The sequence below is a fragment of the Ranitomeya imitator genome, chromosome 2 (genome assembly GCF_032444005.1).
Source record: "Ranitomeya imitator isolate aRanImi1 chromosome 2, aRanImi1.pri, whole genome shotgun sequence".
Classification (NCBI taxonomy): Eukaryota; Metazoa; Chordata; class Amphibia; order Anura; family Dendrobatidae; genus Ranitomeya; species Ranitomeya imitator.
The window spans coordinates 442,973,357-442,995,234 of record NC_091283.1 but is presented as its reverse complement, the minus strand read 5'-3'; the positions used below and the strand labels follow the sequence as shown (position 1 = coordinate 442,995,234).

The following is a 21,878-nucleotide window of genomic DNA, read 5'->3' as shown; positions in this document are numbered from 1 at the left end:
TGGAGTATAATACAGGAAGTAACTCATGATCAGTACAGGATAGGATAAGTAATGTATGTAAACAGTGACTCCTCCAGCAGAATAGTGAGTGCAGCTCTGGAGTATAATACAGGAAGTAACTGTTCCGCAGTACAGGATCTGTTCCGCAGGACTGGCGCATAGCAAATGTGGTGCCAACATTCAAAAAGGGCTCTAAAAGTGAACCTGGAAATTATAGGCCAGTAAGTCTAACCTCTATTGTTGGTAAAATATTTGAAGGGTTTCTGAGGGATGTTATTCTGGATTATCTCAATGAGAATAACTGTTTAACTCCATATCAGCATGGGTTTATGAGAAATCGCTCCTGTCAATCCAATCTAATCAGTTTTTATGAAGAGGTAAGCTATAGGCTGGACCACGGTGAGTCATTGGACGTGGTATATCTCGATTTTTCCAAAGCGTTTGATACCGTGCCGCACAAGAGGTTGGTACACAAAATGAGAATGCTTGGTCTGGGGGAAAATGTGTGTAAATGGGTTAGTAACTGGCTTAGTGATAGAAAGCAGAGGGTGGTTATAAATGGTATAGTCTCTAACTGGGTCGCTGTGACCAGTGGGGTACCGCAGGGGTCAGTATTGGGACCTGTTCTCTTCAACATATTCATTAATGATCTGGTAGAAGGTTTACACAGTAAAATATCGATATTTGCAGATGATACAAAACTATGTAAAGCACTTAATACAAGAGAAGATAGTATTCTGCTACAGATGGATCTGGATAAGTTGGAAACTTGGGCTGAAAGGTGGCAGATGAGGTTTAACAATGATAAATGTAAGGTTATACACATGGGAAGAAGGAATCAATATCACCATTACACACTGAATGGGAAACCACTGGGTAAATCTGACAGGGAGAAGGACTTGGGGATCCTAGTTAATGATAAACTTACCTGGGGCAGCCAGTGCCAGGCAGCAGCTGCCAAGGCAAACAGGATCATGGGGTGCATTAAAAGAGGTCTGGATACACATGATGAGAGCATTATACTGCCTCTGTACAAATCCCTAGTTAGACCGCACATGGAGTACTGTGTCCAGTTTTGGGCACCGGTGCTCAGGAAGGATATAATGGAACTAGAGAGAGTACAAAGGAGGGCAACAAAATTAATAAAGGGGATGGGAGAACTACAATACCCAGATAGATTAGCGAAATTAGGATTATTTAGTCTAGAAAAAAGACGACTGAGGGGCGATCTAATAACCATGTATAAGTATATAAGGGGACAATACAAATATCTCGCTGAGGATCTGTTTATACCAAGGAAGGTGACGGGCACAAGGGGGCATTCTTTGCGTCTGGAGGAGAGAAGGTTTTTCCACCAACATAGAAGAGGATTCTTTACTGTTAGGGCAGTGAGAATCTGGAATTGCTTGCCTGAGGAGGTGGTGATGGCGAACTCAGTCGAGGGGTTCAAGAGAGGCCTGGATGTCTTCCTGGAGCAGAACAATATTGTATCATACAATTATTAGGTTCTGTAGAAGGACGTAGATCTGGGGATTTATTATGGAATATAGGCTGAACTGGATGGACAAATGTCTTTTTTCGGCCTTACTAACTATGTTACTATGTTACTATGTAACTCATGATCAGTACAGGATAGGATAAGTAATGTATGTACACAGTGACTCCACCAGCAGAATAGTGAGTGCAGCTCTGGAGTATAATACAGGATGTAACTCAGTATCAGTACAGGATAAGTAATGTAATGTATGTACACAGTGACTCCACCAGCAGAATAGTGAGCGCAGCTCTGGAGTGTAATACAGGATATCTCAGGATCAGTACAGGTAAGTAATGTAAGTATGTACACAGTGACTGTGTTAGGGCTAGCGGAACGCACCAAATAATAAGATAGGTAGAATAAGGTGCGTTCGCAGCCCGGGGTCCACCGTGCAGAGATGGAACCTGCTGCCAAGTAATGACGGACTATATGGCGGTACAATGTGAATACACACACGGGTTAACTTCACCCTGTGTGAAGGAAGCGAACCCTGTTAAGTCACAGGGCCGCGGTACCGCACACAAGAGCACAAGCAAGGAGTCTCCGAGCTCAGTCCTAAGACTTGGGATCTGAGTCTGTGTAGACTACTTGCGGTCGACACCGCAACGGGGGTGTCAGCGTAACCAAAATAATAACAAAAGAATGCACGAGAGTGCGTGTGGTGCCGCACTGGAGGACGCCACTAACCACCCAGGCTTGGGTCAGGAAAGCGCTGTGAAAGCGCACGGCGCTGCACTGGCGGACACAGCAACTAGACGCTGTATTAGTGTGTAACGTGCTGTTGGGTAAGTCGGGCGCTAGACAGCAATCATACACTTTCCGCGAACAGTCATCCAATAGGGAGGGTTTTTTAAAGAGCGACTTTCACTCACAACACACACACGTTTACAAATGTACACTAGCGCATGGCCGTGCGGTCATGCGAAGCTTAGCTGCAGCACGTTCAGGACCTTCCAATAAAGGACCAATGGGAAGCTGCCACAGAAGTTTAGCACCTTCAAGACCTTCCTGGAGGACCAACGGGAACCGCTGCAGCATCTGAGCATGTGACCCTCGATCTCCAACGGGAGATCTCACCCTGGGCATGCTCAGAAGGGAAAAAGCAGGACTTAGTCCCAAAAGCATCTGCTCGCCGCTGCCCAGCACTGGCTTTAATGGCAGAAGCTGGAAAAGCAGCAGTAACCCTCTGCACAGAGTAAGACTGAGCAAGACGCTGGGACCGACGTCTCTGCTGAGCAGACTCCACTGCGGCTGTAGAAGAATGGGAGACCGCAGCAGAGATGGTTCGAGATTCCCCCTGTGCAGAGGTGGGAACTCGACACCTAACAGACTGCTCCAGCAGAATAGTGAGTGCAGCTCTGGTGTATGATGCAGGTTGCCCAACAGGATCAGTACAGCATAAAGTTTTTGTGTGTGCATACCCCTTTAAGATACAACTATTCCTTCAACATCTTAGAGGTTTTACACATTATGAGAAGACTTTGATTCCAGCGCAGAGATACTGATCTATAGGATTATGTGGAGAGAGAAGAAACCTTTCTCCGCGTCCTGCACCTGCGCTTTGCTGCGTAATGATTTCAGGATGATGGAATCCAGACTCCAGGATGGATTATAAATTCTCATTTGATTTCATTTACTTCTGAAATGCTTGAAACCAGCTGTGCCCTGAAAAGCCTGATCCGTCAGCGCAGATTTGCAAAATTGAAGTCTCTTGTAGTGAAGGATGTCTTATTACATACAAGCGGTAATAGGTAGCATGGGTAAACATGAAGAAATGTCCCCCCTCCTCCGGCCTAGGGGCTAATTGAATCCATCCCATATTTTTCAGTTTACAAAGATTTGATTGTTTGCTTAAGAGCCGCTCATGTGCTGAGATTTAAGCATTTCATTTACATTGAAGCCCATTCTCCTGCGATTTTCTTTGACATCTGGTCATTAGGGGAATTGAGTCATAATGTATATGCTAGGTGGGATGGGCAGATAGGGTTAATAGGGCCATTTGGAGCGGGATTGCGCAATTAACCCATTCCACGTAAATCCACATGGTCATTAGCGGTCTCCGCTTAGATGACAGCATTGCCTGTAATGGCAACAGGGTTATTAAAAACCAGTCCTTAGGAGACTCTGAGCTGGGAGGGAAATTTTAAAGGCACAGGACAGTAACCCTCTGTCCATTTAGAGTAGGGTAATGATAGTAAGGCAGTAGGTCTCCAGGGGACAGTGTAAAGTCTACAGAGATATTAGAGGGGTAATTAACTACGCGAAAACCCATAGACTTGTATTGGCGTTTGTCATGCCTGCTGCCAAAAAAACCCCGAATATATCTCCATGAGTTTTGCACAGACACACGGTCCATGTAAAAAGCAATGTTGGTGCTTTGTCTCCACTGGTCACATAACATTGTGAAGCCTGCAGCCCATCAGGGGCCACTGATAGACTGCAGCGTTAACATGACAACGCTAACATCTCTGGAATCGGTCCAATTACATAGTTGCCAACATTTCGCCCCAGCTCCATCCCTTCTAGAAACGCCCCCGCTCTTTCTGAAAACAAGACAAGAATACCGACTTTTGGGTGAGGTTTGTATAATGGTCTGATGGCATCTTGCTGTGGGTTTGTTCAGGGTCCTCTTGCGATCTCCTGTAGAAGCAGCCAGCACGTTTTCCCTTTCAGCAGTAATGCTGGCCATGCACATTAGATAGCTGTCAGCAGAGCTATCATTCGTCCCAACTCCCCCATACGCAGGATCACTCATTCGACCAAGACTCCTTGGTCGGTGGCTTATCTTCCCGCAGAACACTGATACTTATATTCATAACATAGTATGTCATGGGACAGCTGGGAACCCCATTCAAATTAGATGGTTGGCAAATCCCACCGAAATCGTCTGGTTTGGCCAACTTTTATCTAATATGTATGGGGATCTTAAAACATTACACATTGGGATGGGGTGCCAAGGAGAGTTGTAGGCTGTTCTCTCCTCTGATTTATTGAGAGGGGCTTTGAGGGAAGGAATAGCTCATCTTTGCATCTATTATATTTCTAATATGGTCTGTGGATTTGGTTTGTCTAGAAAAAAAACCATTTTGAATGCCCTTCTCTTACATAGAAATTTATCAGGGTAAAACTCTCAGATGTTAGTACTGTTGTCTTGCAGTGTTGCGGTCCTGGGTTCAAATCCAACCAAGGACAACATTTGTATGGAGTTTGTATGTTCTGCCCATGTTTCCATGGGTTTTCTTAAGGGCACTCCACTTTTTTTTGCCATAGTCTAGAGCTATATGGATGGAGAATATAGATTGTGAGCCTCCATGGGGACAGTGAGTGATGATAATAATGTTTGCTTTAGAATACATCAGCGCTACATAAGGGTCATTCCATGGTAACTTACGTTACATTCATAAGCCAAAAACTGGCTACAGACTGTTCTTTGAAGGCATGCACAAAAAGGAGTGAATGTATATTGTACATTAAACTATTCTCAATAGCTTTCAACACAGTTTGATTTTTCAACAATAAAATTAAATACAAAATACAGTGTTATTATTTGGTAACTTACGTTACAAAAAAAGGAAAGGCAATTGTCCTTCATGAGTCTGCCAAATTTTCTGTTCTAGTAAACGGGGGAGAAGCACTATTTTTATTGTATTAAAACACCATAGTCCAAGCAACTTTAACAAATTTATTTTAACCTCTCAAGTTAAAAGCAACAGTTTTTATTACAAGAAATATAGATAACTTACGTTACAACACAGTATAGTAACTTACGTTACTAAGTTGATGGTAACTTACGTTACAATATGTTACCATCCATTGGATTAAACTAATTGTCAGGTAAGTTACCATCATCTTTGTAACGTAAGTCACTATATTGTTTTGTAACAAAAGCTACCATGGAATGACCCATAAGCATAATAAATATATAATCTGTGCTCCACCATTGCAATATGGTAATTTACCAATGTGGTTTTTATGGGTGAAGCATGAAAAAAAGCATGTTTCACCTGAAAAAGTTGCGTAGCCAAATAAGGCATCACAAAACTGCGAATATATGAGTGGTGACTCATAATTAACCCCTTAGCGACCGCCGATACGCCTTTTAACGGCGGCCGCTAAGGGTACTTAAACCACAGCGCCGTTAATTAACGGCGCTGTGGAAAAAGTCCATAGCGCCCCCCAGAGGCCGATTTTCTCCGGGGTCTCGGCTGCCGAGGGTAGCCGAGACCCCAGAGAACATGATTCGGGGGGTTTTTAACCCACCCCGCATTTGCGATCGCCGGTAATTAACCGTTTACCGGCGATCGCAAAAAAAAAAAAAAAAAAGCGATCTCTTTTTAATTTCTCTGTCCTCCGATGTGATCGCACATCGGAGGACAGAGAAAAGGGGTCCCAGGTGGCCCCCCAATACTCACCTAGCTCCCCCGATGCTCCTCGTGTCTCCCGGTGGGCGCCGCCATCTTCAAAATGGCGGGCGCATGCGCAGTGCGCCCGCCGGCCGGCACCGGGAGAATCTTTGGGGTCTCGGCTGCCGGGGGTAGCCGAGACCCCAAAGAGCACGATCGGGGTCGGTATTACCGACCCCTGTTTTGCGATCGCCGGTAATTAACTGTTTACCGGCGACCGCAAAAAAAAAAAAAAGTAAAGTGTAATTCTCTGTCCTCTGATGTGATCGCACATCAGAGGACAGAGAAATAGGGGGATTCGGGGACCCTAGCATACTCACCTAGGTCCCTGGATCCTCTTGCTGCTCCTCCTGGCCGCCGGCAGCAGAACATGGCGGACGCATGCCCAGTGCGCCCGCCATCTGTCTCCATCTGCCGGCCAGCAGGAGAACAGCAGTTGGGGCTAAAATTAGGGGTAGGGTTAGGGGTAGGGTTAGGGGTAGGGTTAGGTTAGGGTTAGGGGTAGGGTTAGGGGTAGGGTTAGGGGTAGGGTTAGGTTAGGGGTAGGGTTAGGGGTAGGGTTAGGTTAGGGTTAGGGGTAGGGTTAGGGGTAGGGTAGGGTTAGGGGTAGGGTTAGGGGTAGGGTTAGGGGTAGGGTTAGGTTAGGGGTAGGGTTAGGGGTAGGGTTAGGGGTAGGGTTAGGTTAGGGGTAGGGTTAGGTTAGGGGTAGGGCTAGGGTTGGGGCTAAATTTAGGGTTAGGGTTGGGGCTAAATTTAGGGTTAGGGTTGGGGCTAAACTTAGGGTTAGGCTTCTTTCACACTTACGTCGGTACGGGGCCGTCGCAATGCGTCGGCCCGACATACCGACGCACGTTGTGAAAATTGTGCACAACGTGGGCAGCAGCTGTAGTTTTTCAACACATCCGCTGCCCAATCTATGTCCTGGGGAGGAGGGGGCGGAGTTACGGCCACGCATGCGCGGTCAGAAATGGCGGATGCGACGTACAAAAAAACGTTTCATTGAACGTTTTTTGTGCCGACGCTCCGCCAAAACACAACTGATCCAGTGCACGACGGACGCGACGTGTGGCCATCCGTCACGATCCGTCGGCAATACAAGTCTATGGGCAAAAAACGCATCCTGCGGGCACATTTGCAGGATCCGTTTCTTGTCCAAAACGACGGATTGCGACGGAATGCCAAACGACGCAAGTGTGAAAGTAGCCCTAGGGCTAGGGTTAGGGTTGGGGCTAAAGTTAGGGCTAGGGTTGGGGCTAAAGTTAGGGTTAGAGCTGAAATTAGGGTTAGGGTTTGGATTAGGGTTCGTATTAGGGTTAGGGTTGGCATTAGGGTTACGCTTGGGATTAGGGTTAGGTTTGGGATTAGGGTTAAGGTTAGGGTTGTGATTAGGGGTGTATTGGGATTAGGGTTAGGTTTGAGGTTAGGGTTGAGATTAGGATTAGGGGTGTGTTGGATTTAGGGTTTTGATTAGGGTTATGGTTAGGGTTGACTTGGGGTAAGGGTTGTGATTATGGTTAGGGTTAGTGATTAGGATTATGGATGAGGTTGGGATTAGGGTTAGGGGTGTGTTGGGGTTAGGGTTGGAGCTAGAATTGGGGGGTTTCCACTGTTTAGGTACATCAGGGGGTCTCCAAACACGACAGCCAATTTTGCGCTTAAAAAGTCAAATGGTGCTCCCTCCCTTCTGAGCTCTGCCGTGCACCCAAACAGTGGGTTACCCCCACATATGGGGCATCAGCGTACTCGGGATAAATTGGACAACAACTATTGCAGTCCAATTTCTCCTGTTACCCTTGTGAAAATAAAAACTTGGGGGCTACAATATCTTTTTTGTGGAAAAAAAAATATTTTTTATTTTCACGACTCTGCATTCTAAACTTCTGTGAAGCACTTGGGCATTCAAAGTTCTCACCACACATCTAGATAAGTTCCTTGGGGGGTCTAGTTTCCAAAATGGGGTCACTTGTGAGGGGTTACTACAGTTTAGGTACATCAGGGGCTCTGCAATCGCAACATAATGCCCACAGACCATTCTATCAAAGTCTGCATTCCAAAAAGGCGCTCCTTCCCTTCCGAGCTCTGCCGTGCGCCCAAACAGTGGTTTACCGCCACATATGGCGCATCAGCGTACTCGGGATAAATTGGACAACAACTATTGCAGTCCAATTTCTCCTGTTACCCTTGTGAAAATAAAAACTTGGGGGCTACAATATCTTTTTTGTGGAAAAAAAAATATTTTTTATTTTCACGACTCTGCATTCTAAACTTCTGTGAAGCACTTGGGCATTCAAAGTTCTCACCACACATCTAGATAAGTTCCTTGGGGGGTCTAGTTTCCAAAATGGGGTCACTTGTGGAGGGTTTCTACTGGTTAGGTACATCAGGGGCTCTGCAAATGCAACATAATACCCGCAGACCATTCTATCAAAGTCTGCATTCCAAAACGGCGCTCCTTCCTTCCGAGCTCTGCCGTGCGCCCAAACAGTGGTTTACCCCCACATATGGGGTACCAGCATACTCAGGACAAATTGGACAACAACTTTTGGGGTCCAGTTTCTCTTGTTACCCTTGTGAAAATAAAAATTTGGTGGCTAAAAAATCTTTTTTGTGGAAAAAAAAATATTTTTTATTTTCACGGCTCTGCATTATAAACTTCTGTGAAGCACTTGGGCATTCAAGGTTCTCACCACACATCTAGATAAGTTCCATGGGGGGTCTAGTTTCCAAAATGGGGTCACTTGTGGGGGATTTCTACTGTTTAGGCACATCAGGGGCTCTCCAAACGCGACATGGCGTCCGATCTCAATTCCAGCCAATTCTACATTGAAAAAGTAAAACGGCACTCTTTCTCTTCCAAGCTCTGCGGTGCGCCCAAACAGTGGTTTACCCCCACATATTGGGTATCGACGTACTCAGGAGAAATTGCACAACAACTTTTGTGGTCTAATTTCTCCTGTTACCCTTGTGAAAATAAAAATTTGTGGGCAAAAAGATCATTTTTGTAGAAAAAATGCAATTTTTTTTTTCACGGCTCTACGTTATAAACTTCTGTGAAGCACATGGGGGTTCAAAGTGCTCGCCACACATCTAGATAAGTTCCTTAAGGGGTCTAGTTTCCAAAATGGTGTCACTTGTGGGGGGTTTCCACTGTTTAGGCACATCAGGGGCTCTCCAAACGGACATTGCGTCCAATCTCAATTCCAGCCAATTCTACATTGAAAAAGTAAAACGGCACTCCTTCTCTTCCAAGCTCTGCGGTGCGCCCTAACAGTTGTTTACCCCCACATATTGGGTATCAGCGTACTCAGGAGAAATTGCACAACAACTTTTGTGGTCTAATTTCTCCTGTTACCCTTGTGAAAATAAGAATTTGTGGGCAAAAAGATCATTTTTGTGTAAACAAAAGCGATTTTTTATTTTCACGGCTCTACGTTATAAACTTCTGTGAAGCACTTGGGGGTTCAAAGTGCTCACCACACATCTAGATAAGTTCCTTAAGGGGTCTAGTTTCCAAAATGGTGTCACTTGTGGGGAGTTTCCACTGTTTAGGTACATCAGGGGCTCTCTAAATGTGACATGGTGTCCGATCTCAATTCCAGCCAATTCTGCATTGAAAAAGTCAAACGGCGCTCCTTCACTTCTAAGTTCTGCGGTGCGCCCTAACAGTGGTTTACCCCCACATATGGGGTATTGGCGTATTCAGGAGAAATTGCATAACAAAATTTATGGTTACATTTCTGTTTTTACACTTGTGAAAATAAAAAAAATGGTTCTGAATTAAGATGTTTGCAAAAAAAAGTTAAATGTTCATTTTTTCCTTCCACATTGTTTCAGTTCCTGTGAAGCACGTAAAGGGTTAATAAACTTCTTGAATGTGGTTTTGAGAACCTTGATGGGTGTAGTTTTTAGAATGGTGTCACACTTCATTATTTTCTATCATATAGACCCCTCAAAATGACTTCAAATGTGATGTGGTCCCTAAAAAAAAATGGTGTTGTAAAAATGAGAAATTGCTGGTCAACTTTTAACCCTTATAACTCCCTAACAAAAAAAAATTTTGTTTCCAAAATTGTGCTGATGTAAAGTAGACATGTGGGAAATGTTATTTATTAACTATTTTTTATGACATATCTCTCTGATTTAAGGGCATAAAAATACAAAGTTTGAAAACTGCAAAATTTTAAAAATTTTCGCCATATTTCCGTTTTTTTCATAAATAATCGCAAGTAATATCGAAGAAATGTTACCACTAACATGAAGTACAATATGTCACGAAAAAACAATCTCAGAATCAGCGGGATCCGTTGAAGCGTTCCAGAGTTATAACCTCATAAAGTGACAGTGGTCAGAATTGCAAAAATTGGCCTGGTCATTAAGTACCAAATTGGCTCTGTCACTAAGGGGTTAAGGAAACAGAGAACGAAAATAGTTTGGCAGATGAAATGTCAAACAGGAGAATGTCATAAACATGGTGGCCATAATGAGTGTCGTCTTGGATTCTACGTCAATTCTTCAAATACCAAGTTACGTAGGTGACACATCAAACTGTGGGGTAGAAGGGAAAATGTCCAAAACATGGTGGCCATCATGAGTGTTGTCATCTTGGATTCTACAACAATTCTTCAAATAACAAGTTACATAGGTGACACATCAAACTGGTAGCAAATTTCACCAGAAAAAAATGGTGTTCTTCCCATTAGTGTAACTTCATTAGTTGTCATTGTACAACAGTGATTGTTCCTCTGTCTGGAACGATGACATTATCCAAAGCAGAACGTGTTGAGATCATCTTCTGGTAAAAATGAGCACACGTGTCAGCACAGAGGATTTTCACCAACATCATCCAAACAGGCCTCCTGTGACCCACAGGGCAAGGATCAAACCACCATCACTGAAAAGCAAATGATATGAAAAATGAGGGTTTATCTGAAGTTGCTGAGGCGTCTGCCGGTCTGGGTCGTCCTAGATCAGGTGCTGCAGAATCTGAACATTTGCTGAATTGAGGCCCGACAGATGCCGAGTGCTATAGTGTGGGTGTTTGTTGAATGAGGCCAGTACAACAATCACATCTTTAACGTTTATTAATCATCTTGTTTCCATTTATTGGTTTGTCCGGAAATTGGTTATGGGAGGCCTGTTTTGGTAGTGTCGGAAGTAATCTTTTGTGATGTGAAAACACTTGTGCTCCATTCTCCAGAAATGAGGGCGATCTCAACACATTCTGCTTGGGATAACACCATCCTTCACGTTGCCCGGACAGAAGAAACATTGTGTCCAAACGTGAAAACCAGTGCATTAACATGGTGCATGCCGTTGTTTTTCTAGTGAAATTTGCTACCAGTTTGCCAGTTGTGTCACACATATAACTTTCCATTTCAAATACTGAAGATAAATCCAAGATGTCAACATTCAAGGTGGCAGCCATGCTGAAGACAAGGCTTAACAGATTTACCTCTTCTTCTACAGCTTTTGTCGAAAATTGGATCACCGTCTACAAAACCTTGATTTTTTTTAATGGGGTTTTTCTTACTTTTGAGACCCTCTGTATATACGTATCGCTTTATTAGAAGGCAGAAGAGATTAAGTCCTAGTCCAGAGAATCGTATTTGTCCCATCTAAATCCTTATATGTTCACCAGGTTCCTGAAACGTCAACCATGTTTAGCTGTGACTCTTGAGCTTCTTGGTTCTGCAGTACACTTTTTTTTTATACAGTTAAACACCCTAGTTTTGCCCACACATGGAAGGAGGAGGGGGACGAAGACCATGTTCCAGATCACCTCACTCCATCAATAAATAAACTTTGGATCCCAGAGTTTGGCCTCTTTGTTTGCAGACTTCTGTCCACCGAATGATAAATGTGTAAATTTCAAGAGACTGGCACAGCCACCGACTGGGCAGAGGAGCTGTTTATTCTGGGTGTGTGAGACTTTCATGTGCTTTGGGGATTACAGCCAAGGTCACCAGAACAACATTAAAATATCGTAAAAATCAGTGGAGGAAATATTACAGGAAAGACGCTGCCAAAACCGTCACATAGGATCTGCAGCTTCCATCATTCAGAAGGTGGAGCGGGCTATTAGCTGCCCGCAGCATGGATGCCAGCCTCAATAACTTGTGGATTTTTTTTTTCCATTTCCTATTACACAAAATACAAATTGAACATTAAATAAGACCATAACATTTGTGTTGGAAAGTTGGTTGCGTGGATCTGTTATTTCCTCACAGTAGCGAAACATAAAGGGGCGGCCATGATTACTTGTCTCACCCGCACGTTAGAAAGGTCGACACATGGCAGGTTCAAAACGTATAAGCTCCCAGTAGCCAGAGAGGAGGCAAGAAAATAGCAGAACTGTGAATACAGCTCTGGTTATTCACAGATCTACTGCAATGCAACAGATCATTTCTCTGTGACCGTGAATGATAAAAGGCTGCAAAAAAGATGTGCAGCCTGAGAAATAGTGACAGCAAAGCATTTTTTTGACTGCAGCTTTGAATGTATTTGCAGTCACAATAAGTAGCTATTCCGCTGAAGGAGAGTAGCCATGTTATTATTATTATTTATTTATATAGCACCATTGATTCCATGGTGCTGTACATAAGAAGGGGTTACATACAAATTACAGATATCACTTACAGTAAGCAAACTAACAATTACAGGCTGATACAGAGGGGAGAGGACCCTGCTCTTACGGGCTTACGTTCACCAGGATGGTGGGGATGGAGACAATAGGTTGAGAGTTGTAGGAGCTCCGGTGTTGGTGAGGCGGTAGCTTCAGTAGTGGTGAGGAGGCAGTGGGGTCAGTGTAGGCTTTCCTGAAGAGGTGGGTTTTCAGGTTCCGTCTGAAGGACCCGAATGTGGTTGATAGTCGGATGTGTTGGGGCAAAGAATTCCAGAGGATGGGGGATATTCTGGAGAAGTCTTGGAGGCGGTTGGGTGAGGAGCGGATAAGTGTGGAGGAGAGAAGGAGGTCTTGGGAGGACCGGAGACTACGTGAGGGAAGATATCGGGAGATTAGTTCAGAGATATATGGAGGAGACAGGTTATGGATGGCTTTGTAGATCAGTATTAGTAATTTGAACTGGATACGCTGATGGAATGGGAGCCAGTGAAGAGATTTGCAGAGAGGGGAAGCGGAGGAGTAGCAAGGAGAGAGATGAATTAGTCGGGCAGCAGAGTTAAGGATGTACTGGAGAGGTGCAAGGGACGGGTGTTAGCAGGGAGGCCACAGAGGATGGTGTTGCAGTAGTCAAGGCGGGAGATGATTAGGGCATGCACAAGCATTTTAGTAGATTGACGGTTGAGAAAAGGACGGATTCTGGATATATTTTTGAGCTGGAGGTGACAGGAGGTGGAAAGAGCTTGGATGTGCGGTTTGAAGGACAGGGCAGAGTCAAGGGTTACTCTGAGGCAGCGGAGTTCCGGTACGGGGGAAAGCGTGATGTAGTTAATTGCGATAGAAAAGTCAGGTATGGAAGATCTATGAGACGGAGGAAAGATGATGAGTTCAGATTTGTCCACACTGAGTTTGAGGAAGCGAGAGGAGAAGAAGGAGAATATGGCTGATAGACACTCTGGGATTCTGGACAGCAGAGAGGTGACATCTGGGCCAGAAAGGTAGATCTGAGTGTCATCAGCATAAAGGTGGAACTGGAATCCATGGGACGTTATGAGTTGTCCCAGGCCAAGTGTGTAGATTGAGAAGAGTAGAGGTCCTAGAACAGAGCCTTGGGGGACTCCAACAGAGAGAGGGTAGGATGAGGAGGTAGTGGGAGATGCTGAATGTGCGGTTGGAAAGGTATGAGGAGATCCAGGATAGGGCAAGGTCTTTGGTGCCAAAGGAGGAGAGGATCTGTAGTAGGAGTCAGTGGTCAACTGTGTCAAAAGCAGAGGACAGGTCTAGAAGGAGGAGTACAGAGTATTGTCTGTTAGCTTTGGCTGTAAGTAGGTCATTAGTGATTTTTGTCTGTGCTGTCTCAGTTGAGTGATGGGGCGGAAACCAGATTGTAGATTGTCAAAGAGCAAGTTAGATGAGAGGTGGGAGGAAAGTTCAGCGAGGATGTGCTGCTCCAGGAGTTTGGAAGCGAATGGGAGCAGTGATATTGGGCGATAGCTGGACATAGCTGTTGGGTCGAGGGTTGGCTCTTTAAGGATAGGCGTGATTGTGGCATGTTTGAAAGCAGAAGGGAAGGTGCCAGAAGTTAGTGATAGGTTGAAGAGGTGGGTTAGGAATGGGATAAGTGTGGTGGTGAGGTTGGGGAGGCGGTGGGAAGGGATGGGGTCAAGCACGCAGGTGGTGAGGTGCGCTTTGGAGAGGAGACAATTAAGCCCCCCTTCAGTGATGATGGATAGGGAGGTTATGGGGTTTGGGCATTCGTCTGGTATACAAAGGGGTTGTGGTGGTTGAACAATGAAGACTTGCCTTGTTTGGTCGATCTTATTTTTAAAGTGTGTGGCAAAGTCCTCAGCAGAGATGAGGGAGGTTGGAGGGGGCAGTGGGGGCGGAGGAGGGAGTTAAAGGTTTTGAATAACTGTTTGGAGTTGTAGGATAGGGAGGATACGAGGGTTGTAAAGTAGGCCTGTTTAGCAGAGATGAGAGGCAGATTTAAATGCGAGTGTTGCCTGTTTGAATGCAGTGAAGTCGTCTTGCGAATGTGTTTTCTTCCAATACCGCCCTGCAACCCTGGACAGTTGCCCAAGCTTTTTAGTAGTGTTATTGTGAAAAACACCAAAAAAGGACACATTCAAGAAAAAACACCAAAACAAGCAAAGATACTTACCTGTCTAAATAGGCCTCAATACAAATGCACAAGCAGTGTGCAGCGGACCCAAAAAAATAGCAAATGCACAGGTGCAATACCTAATGAAACAGCCAGCCTTCAATAAGGGTTTGGCCGTGTGGTACACCAATGCACTAAGATAAAATACTCTGTATGTGGCGTGTTCACACAAGGAATACAAAGCATCTGGCTACAGCCTATTAATAACGCCCTATGGCGGGCTGCCCAGTGCTAAAATGCATCCCGTGTGAACAGAGGCCACAGTATACAGAACAATTTGGGCCCAGCTACAGCCTGCAAAAAATATACGTGCAAAAAAAACATATAAATATATGTAAGGTATTAGTTGATATTAGGGCCATAATATGGAAGCTGGCAACCCACGCCAAGGGTCCTTACGAATTGCCAGTCCTACTCTAACATGAAAAACACCAAAAAAGGACACATTCAAGAAAAAACAACAAAAACAGGCAAAGATGCTTACCTGTCTAAATAGGCCTCAATACAAATGCACAAGCAGTGTGCAGCGGACCCCCAAAAAATATTTGTGCATTTGCTATTTTTTTGGGGTCCGCTGCACATTGCTTGTGCATTTGTATTGAGGCCTATCTAGACAGGTAAGCATCTTTGCCTGTTTTTGGTGTTTTTTTCTTGAATGTGTCCTTTTTTGGTGTTTTTAGTGTTATTGTGCCAGGGTTGTCTATTGATACATCGCACCCTGCAATGAACGAGAGGGGCGACCATGTCATTAGCTGATGCGAGACTGGCATTGTAGAAAGCAGTGGCACTGTCTGTGTCGTGGAGTGAGGATATGGATGCCAATGGTAGTATAGAGTCAGAGAGCGTGTGGAAGTCTAGGTGTGCAAGGTTTTTGCGGGGGTGCGCATGTTGCTGAACATGGGTGACCGGTGAGGAGGACAGGGATGAGAAAGTGAGCAGATGTTGGTCGGATAGAGGGAGAGGGGAAGTGGTGAAGTTAGATAGAGAGCAGAGACGGGTGAAGACCAGGTCTAGGGTATGTCCGTCTGTGTGGGTGGCTGAGGAGGACCACCGAGTAAGTCCAAAAGATAAAGCAAGGGACAGAAGTTTGGAGGCAGTTGACTGAGGGGTATCAGTGGGGATGTTGAAGTCACCCATGATGATGGTGGGAATGTCAGCAGAGAGAACGAGAAAGTGAAGGAGCCAGGTGGAGAATTGGTCAGTAAAGGCAGTGGCTGGGCTTGGAGGTCGGTATAAGACTGCCACTTGGGTTGGAGGGAGAGTAGATGCGGAAAGAGTGGACTTCAAAAGAGGGGATGTTTCCATCCATTTCTGGGTGCTTCTTTGAAGTATGTTTGGGGTCATTGTCCTACAGGACAGGAGAAATACTTTCGGCCATGACTGTATATCTTGTAAATGCAAGCAATTTACTGCTTATTACATTTTTTATCCATTCTTGAAATATTAACTCTATTTTGTTTATCGTTTGTTACCTTGGAGGCCAACCTCCGCTGCTAGACAATAGAACATGTACAGTGCTTACAAGTATTTTTTCTATTGAGCTTGTAAGCACTGTTTTGAAACTGGCCGAGATCGCTGATGAGCGCACTGTTACCTCCTAATAGTGGCCAGCTCCAGTGTATTGTGTACAAGCCACAAAGTAGCGGCGGTCGGTCTCCTAGGCAACGAACTGTAAACAAAAGTGCTAATATTTGCAGCTGTTTTTGTGATATTAATAAGTAGTTTAAATTGCAAAAAGTGCTTGTTTTTACAATATCTTGCTTAGGAAGTCTTACAGTCAAAGTGTTGTTCTCAGCAAAAAGGGATTGCAAATGTGCTATCTTCCAGGATAAAAAGCAGGTTCTCTAGTGCCACCCATAAGATAGGATATTTAGACTAACCAAGGGGGAAATACACTCGGCTGTTTTCGGGGGGTCTTCTCCCTTGTCAGTACAGAGCAGGGTACTGGTTTACATGGTGAGAGGCTTTTTTGACAGAGATCTAGGAGTAATGTTTCACCTTACAGAGACTGCCAGTTAGCTTAGGGAGTCCAAGCAGTGCTTTCTGGGAAAATGATTTGCAAATTTTCTTTCTTCCCATAGAAAACTGGCTCTATAGCACCATCTATCGGAAATGGCTACACTGTAAGTCAGTGTCCAAGTCTTAAAGGGAATCTGTCAGCAGTTTTTTCTACTATGTAATCCGAGAGCAGCATGATGTAGGAGCAGATACTCTGATTCCAGTGATGTGTTACTTACTAGGCTGTGTTTTGATGTTTAAATACAATCAGTGTTTTATCAACAGGAGATTATCATTAGAGGACTAGGTGTCTCATGTCTCTTGGTCCAACCACCTCCTCACCACTGATTAGCAGCTTTCTGATTATGCACAATGAACATTGAAAACTGCCAATCAGTGGTGTGGGCGGGGTTTTGCACAGCTCAGCTAGATCTGCAGCTGACAAAACTATGATTCTATAACAACTGCTGCACCCAGGTAACCAAGTGATACAACACTGGAATTAGGGTCTCTGTCCCTGCATCATACTGTGCTCAGATAGCATAGCAAAAATATGCAGATTCCTTTTAAAAGTAACTTGCTGGTTACAAAAATGGTATTCACCTGCAAGTAAATAGTGTCCTGTGTAGCTGGCTTACAGGAGCAGTGGCTACAGGGAGAAAATGAAGTTTTATTTTCCCTGTAGCTACTCACATCCAGTCTTTGGTGCGGTCCAGGAAGCGGATACAGTCACCACTCACTACATAGTAATCATTCTCTAATCACTTCCTGGCACATTGATTGACATCTCGCTCTCCAGTGTGTGTGCAGGGCAGACTGCAAGCGAGTGTCTGCAGGGAGGAAAAAACATCTTCATTTTCTCCAGTAACCTGACCAGATGTGATGTAAACATTCTTTTACCTGCAGATCACTACTGTATTTGCAGGTAAATAGCGCTTTTGTCGCTGACAGGTTCCCTCTAAGCTAGACTAGACACTATATTTTGCCAAGCCAGAGTCGTCTCCATAATGCCTCTGTTTGCAGACAGCTGTTCCAGGGTTCTTGCCCCTCATCAGTGCGAATAAGACTTGATGTAAATCTCTTAGTAAACGATAACGCTATTTTGCTGTTGGGGCTACACTTTAATGTCCGTAACTCTTTACCCCGACTTGCATTACATCTTTTTCTATCTTTTAGTGGAGCACGATAAAGAGTTCTTTCACCGGAGACGCCACCACCGCGAGTTCCGGTTCGATCTCGCCAAAATCCCAGAGGGCGAAGCAGTGACAGCGGCTGAATTCAGGATTTATAAGGATTATATTCGAGAGCGGTTTGACAATGAGACCTTTCAGATCAGCATCTATCAAGTGTTGCAGGAACATCAAGGAAAGTAAGTGAGGTCCTTAGAGAAACCGCAAAGGGGTTTTTCTTTGTTTTATTGGTCTCCCAGCAATGATCTGATGGGTACAGGTGGGGGTCCTCCGGCTGAATTTGTCAAGGGAAAATAGTATTGCAAGTTATCCATTAGGGTATGTGCACACGTATAGAGCTCCTCTGCGGATTTTTCCCCAGCGGATTTGATAAAACCGCAGTGCAAAACCGCTGCGGTTTTTACTGCGGATTTATCGCGTTTTCTATTGCGGATTCCGCTGCAAATTTACATCTGCAGTTTTCTATTGGAGCAGATGTAAAATTCCGCACAAAGAATTGATGCGGATTCCGCACAAAGAATTGACATGCTGCGGAAAATAAACTGCTGTGTTTCCATGCGTTTTTTTCCGCAGCATGGGCACAGCGTTTTTGGTTTCCCATAGGTTTACATTGTACTGTAAACTCATGGGAAACTGCTGCGGATCCACAGCTGCGGAAATGCTGTGGATCCGCAGCAAAATCCGCAACGTGTGCACATACCCTCAAGGTCCTGCTCTCTGCAGTGGTTTTCTCCTCTGGTTTATAGAGGAGATCTCTAATAGGTGATTCCTACCCCTAATTACACATTACGTCCCATCACTGGTTGTCGTAATGACGGGGCTGCACAGAAAAGACAGCATGGCTGCCGTCCAGTCCTTTGCTTAGGTCCATAACATCTGAACAGTTTGTTATAGAAATACATTATAGTGTGGCCAGATGTACAGAAAACTGCGATTATTGGAGGACGGTATGTTTTATGCCTGCAATATAATAAAATAATACAAGTAGTGGAGATTACCTTGTCCTCTGTGGCCAGGATGGAGAAAACTTTGCTTAAAATGTGAATTGGAAATAAACTCAGGTAGAGTCAAATCAATCAGGCCAAAGACCTAGGAAAAAAGCAGGATGGTCCGTCAAGAAGAGTTTATTGAGTGCGATCTACCATGCTGTAGAAGAAATACCCGACTACTGTCAGGGAAGTACAGATAGCAGTAGAGTTACCGTATATACAGCTTTGTGTCACTTATACTATGCACTGATCATCAATGTTACCAAAGACCATGTAAATACAGGACATTATTTTTATGTACTCCAGAGCTTCATTCACTATTCTGCTGCTGGAGTATAAAAAAGGGTGAAATTATTTGCAGAATAAGTAATGTTATGTATGTACACAGTGACCCCACCAGCAGAATAGTGAGTGCAGCTCTGGAGTATAATACAGGATGTAACTCAGGATTAGTACAGGATAAGTAATGTAATGTATGTACACAGTGACCCCACCAGCAGAATAGTGAGTGCAGCTCTGGGGTATAATACAGGATGTAACTCAGGATCAGTACAGGATAAGTAATGTAATGTATGTACACAGTGACTCCACCAGCAGAATAGTGAGTGCAGCTCTGGAGTATAGTACAATATGTAACTCAGGATCAGTACAGGATAAGTAATGTAATGTATGTACACAGTGACTCCACCAGCAGAATAGTGAGTGCAGCTCTGGAGTATAGAACAATATGTAACTCAGGATCAGTACAGGATAGTAATGTAATGTATGTATACAGTGACTGCACCAGCAGAATAGTGAGTTCAGCTCTGGAGTATAATCCAGGATGTAACTCAGGACCAGTCAGGATAAGTAATGTAATGTATGTACACAGTGACTCCACCAACAGAATAGTGAGTGCAGCTCTGGAGTTTAATACAGATGTAACTCAGGATTAGTACAGGATAAGTAATGTAATGTATGTACACAGTGACTCTACCAGCAGAATAGTGAGTGCAGCACTGGAGTATAGTACAGGATGTAACTCAGGACCAGTACAGGATAAGTAATGTAATGTATATACACAGTGACTCTACCAGCAGAATAGTGAGTGCAGCACTGGAGTATAATGCAGGATGTAACTCAGGATCAGTACAGGATAAGTAATGTAATGTATGTACACAGTGACTGCACCAACAGAATAGTGACTGCAGCTCTGGAGTATAGTACAATATGTAACTCAGGATCAGTACAGGATAAGTAATGTAATGTATGTATACAATGACTGCACCAGCAGAATAGTGAGTTCAGCTCTGGAGTATAATACAGGATGTAACTCAGGATCAGTACAGGATAAGTAATGTAATGTATGTACACAGTGACTGCACCAGCAGAATAGTGAGTTCAGCTCTGGAGTATAATACAGGATGTAACTCAGGATCAGTACAGGATAAGTAATGTAATGTATGTACACAGTGACTCTACCAGCAGAATAGTGAGTGCAGCACTGGAGTATATTACAGGACATAATTCTACAGGGTAAGTTAGGGTAGGAGCCTGGACTTTATTACATTGCCTAATAGACAATTTCAGCCAGTTTGCAATATAAATGATCAATCCTCCCCTTTAACCGATAGCTCAGGGGTTTGTATACTGCTCCTGCTCATTTCATGCTTGTTGACATTGTACAGACTTCTTTATATCATCTTATGGGCACATTTTGGCTGTTTCCTCCTCAGATCCATTAGGAAACCGTGTTCTAGAACATACCATGTAAAACAGTCTTCAGTTACTTTTCGGGTGTCAGGATTCTTGGCCTTGCTCGCCATCTCCAGCGGCCATGTTTTATGACCCCCACAGAGGGCACGTGTGTGCAAAGAATTTCAATAAATATCTCTGCAGCTCCCTCCGCCTTGCGGCAATGGACCTGGATCCACCGTTTATGAGCAGCGTTTATGACTCCCTGCAACCCAGTGTAAAGGTCATTTCACCAAAGGCTTCAGCTGGGGATTCTGTTCCCCTCTGACGAACTCAGGACCTCGATGGAGAACAAGAAAGGATTTTTTTTTTATTTTGCAGCATAAAATTGATCTAAATAAACAAATATGTCAAATGTTATATGCAGAGGGACCCGCAAACTTCAGTGATCAGGGGCGAATGGTGCAAATATCCCCATCGGGTTACATAGGAAACGTAAATTCCTATCTTAAAGGGGTTTTCTCCACTGCAGATTGTAAGCGCTGATAGACAGTGGTCTAACGGCTTGATCAGAAGAAAGAAGCACTATTTGTGCAGCAACCTAAATGGGACTGCGTTGTAGTTTTTTGTAGGCTGGGCACCCATGACAGCTGCCGAGCAGAAGAAAAGACGTCTGTGCCTCTATCAATCTATCCTTTAGGCCGGGGTCACACTTGCGAGTGCAATGCGAGAAACTCACGCGAGTCTCTTGCATCAATACCCGGGACCGGAGTGTGCGGCTACATGTATTTCTATGCAGATAAACGCTCCAGTCCTGAGTGTCGGAGGCAGTGCCGGGTATTGAGGCAAGACACTCGCGTCCTTTTCTCACATTGCACTCGCAAGTGTGACCCCGGCCTTACTGTTGCATCCTCTGTGAGCATGGACGTCAGGCTGACACATTTTACCATCATCTAATCATCAGTATCTCCCTAGGGATTCAGACCTGTTCCTGCTCGACTCCAGGACCATTTGGGCAGCGGAAGAAGGCTGGTTAGTTTTCGACATTACCGCCACCAGCAATCACTGGGTGCTGATCCCGCAGCAAAATCTTGGCCTGCAGTTGTCTGTGGAGAGCAACAATGGTGAGTGACAGATAGCGACATTTCCTTAAAGGGGTATTCCCATCTCCAAGATCATGTCCCAATATGTAGTAGGAGTAATAATAATATTAACAAATACCTCCAATTAGAAATGTAGTATAGTTTTTCTGACTCGCTATGTCACTTTCCTCATATGCAGGCCTTGCAGGACCTTAGGTATCAATG

The 21,878-nt window shown here is 44.4% G+C and overlaps 1 protein-coding gene across 1 annotated transcript in view; it reads left to right on the top strand.

The window, feature by feature from the left end:
• The window catches only part of BMP7 (bone morphogenetic protein 7), a 123,105-nt gene that overhangs the window by 68,575 nt on the left and 32,652 nt on the right, over positions 1–21,878 (top strand). The window contains exons 2-3 of the mRNA XM_069750946.1: positions 17,895–18,087; positions 21,547–21,695. Coding sequence (XP_069607047.1) covers positions 17,895–18,087; positions 21,547–21,695 — 342 coding nt within the window. The remainder of the gene's footprint in view (positions 1–17,894; positions 18,088–21,546; positions 21,696–21,878) is intronic.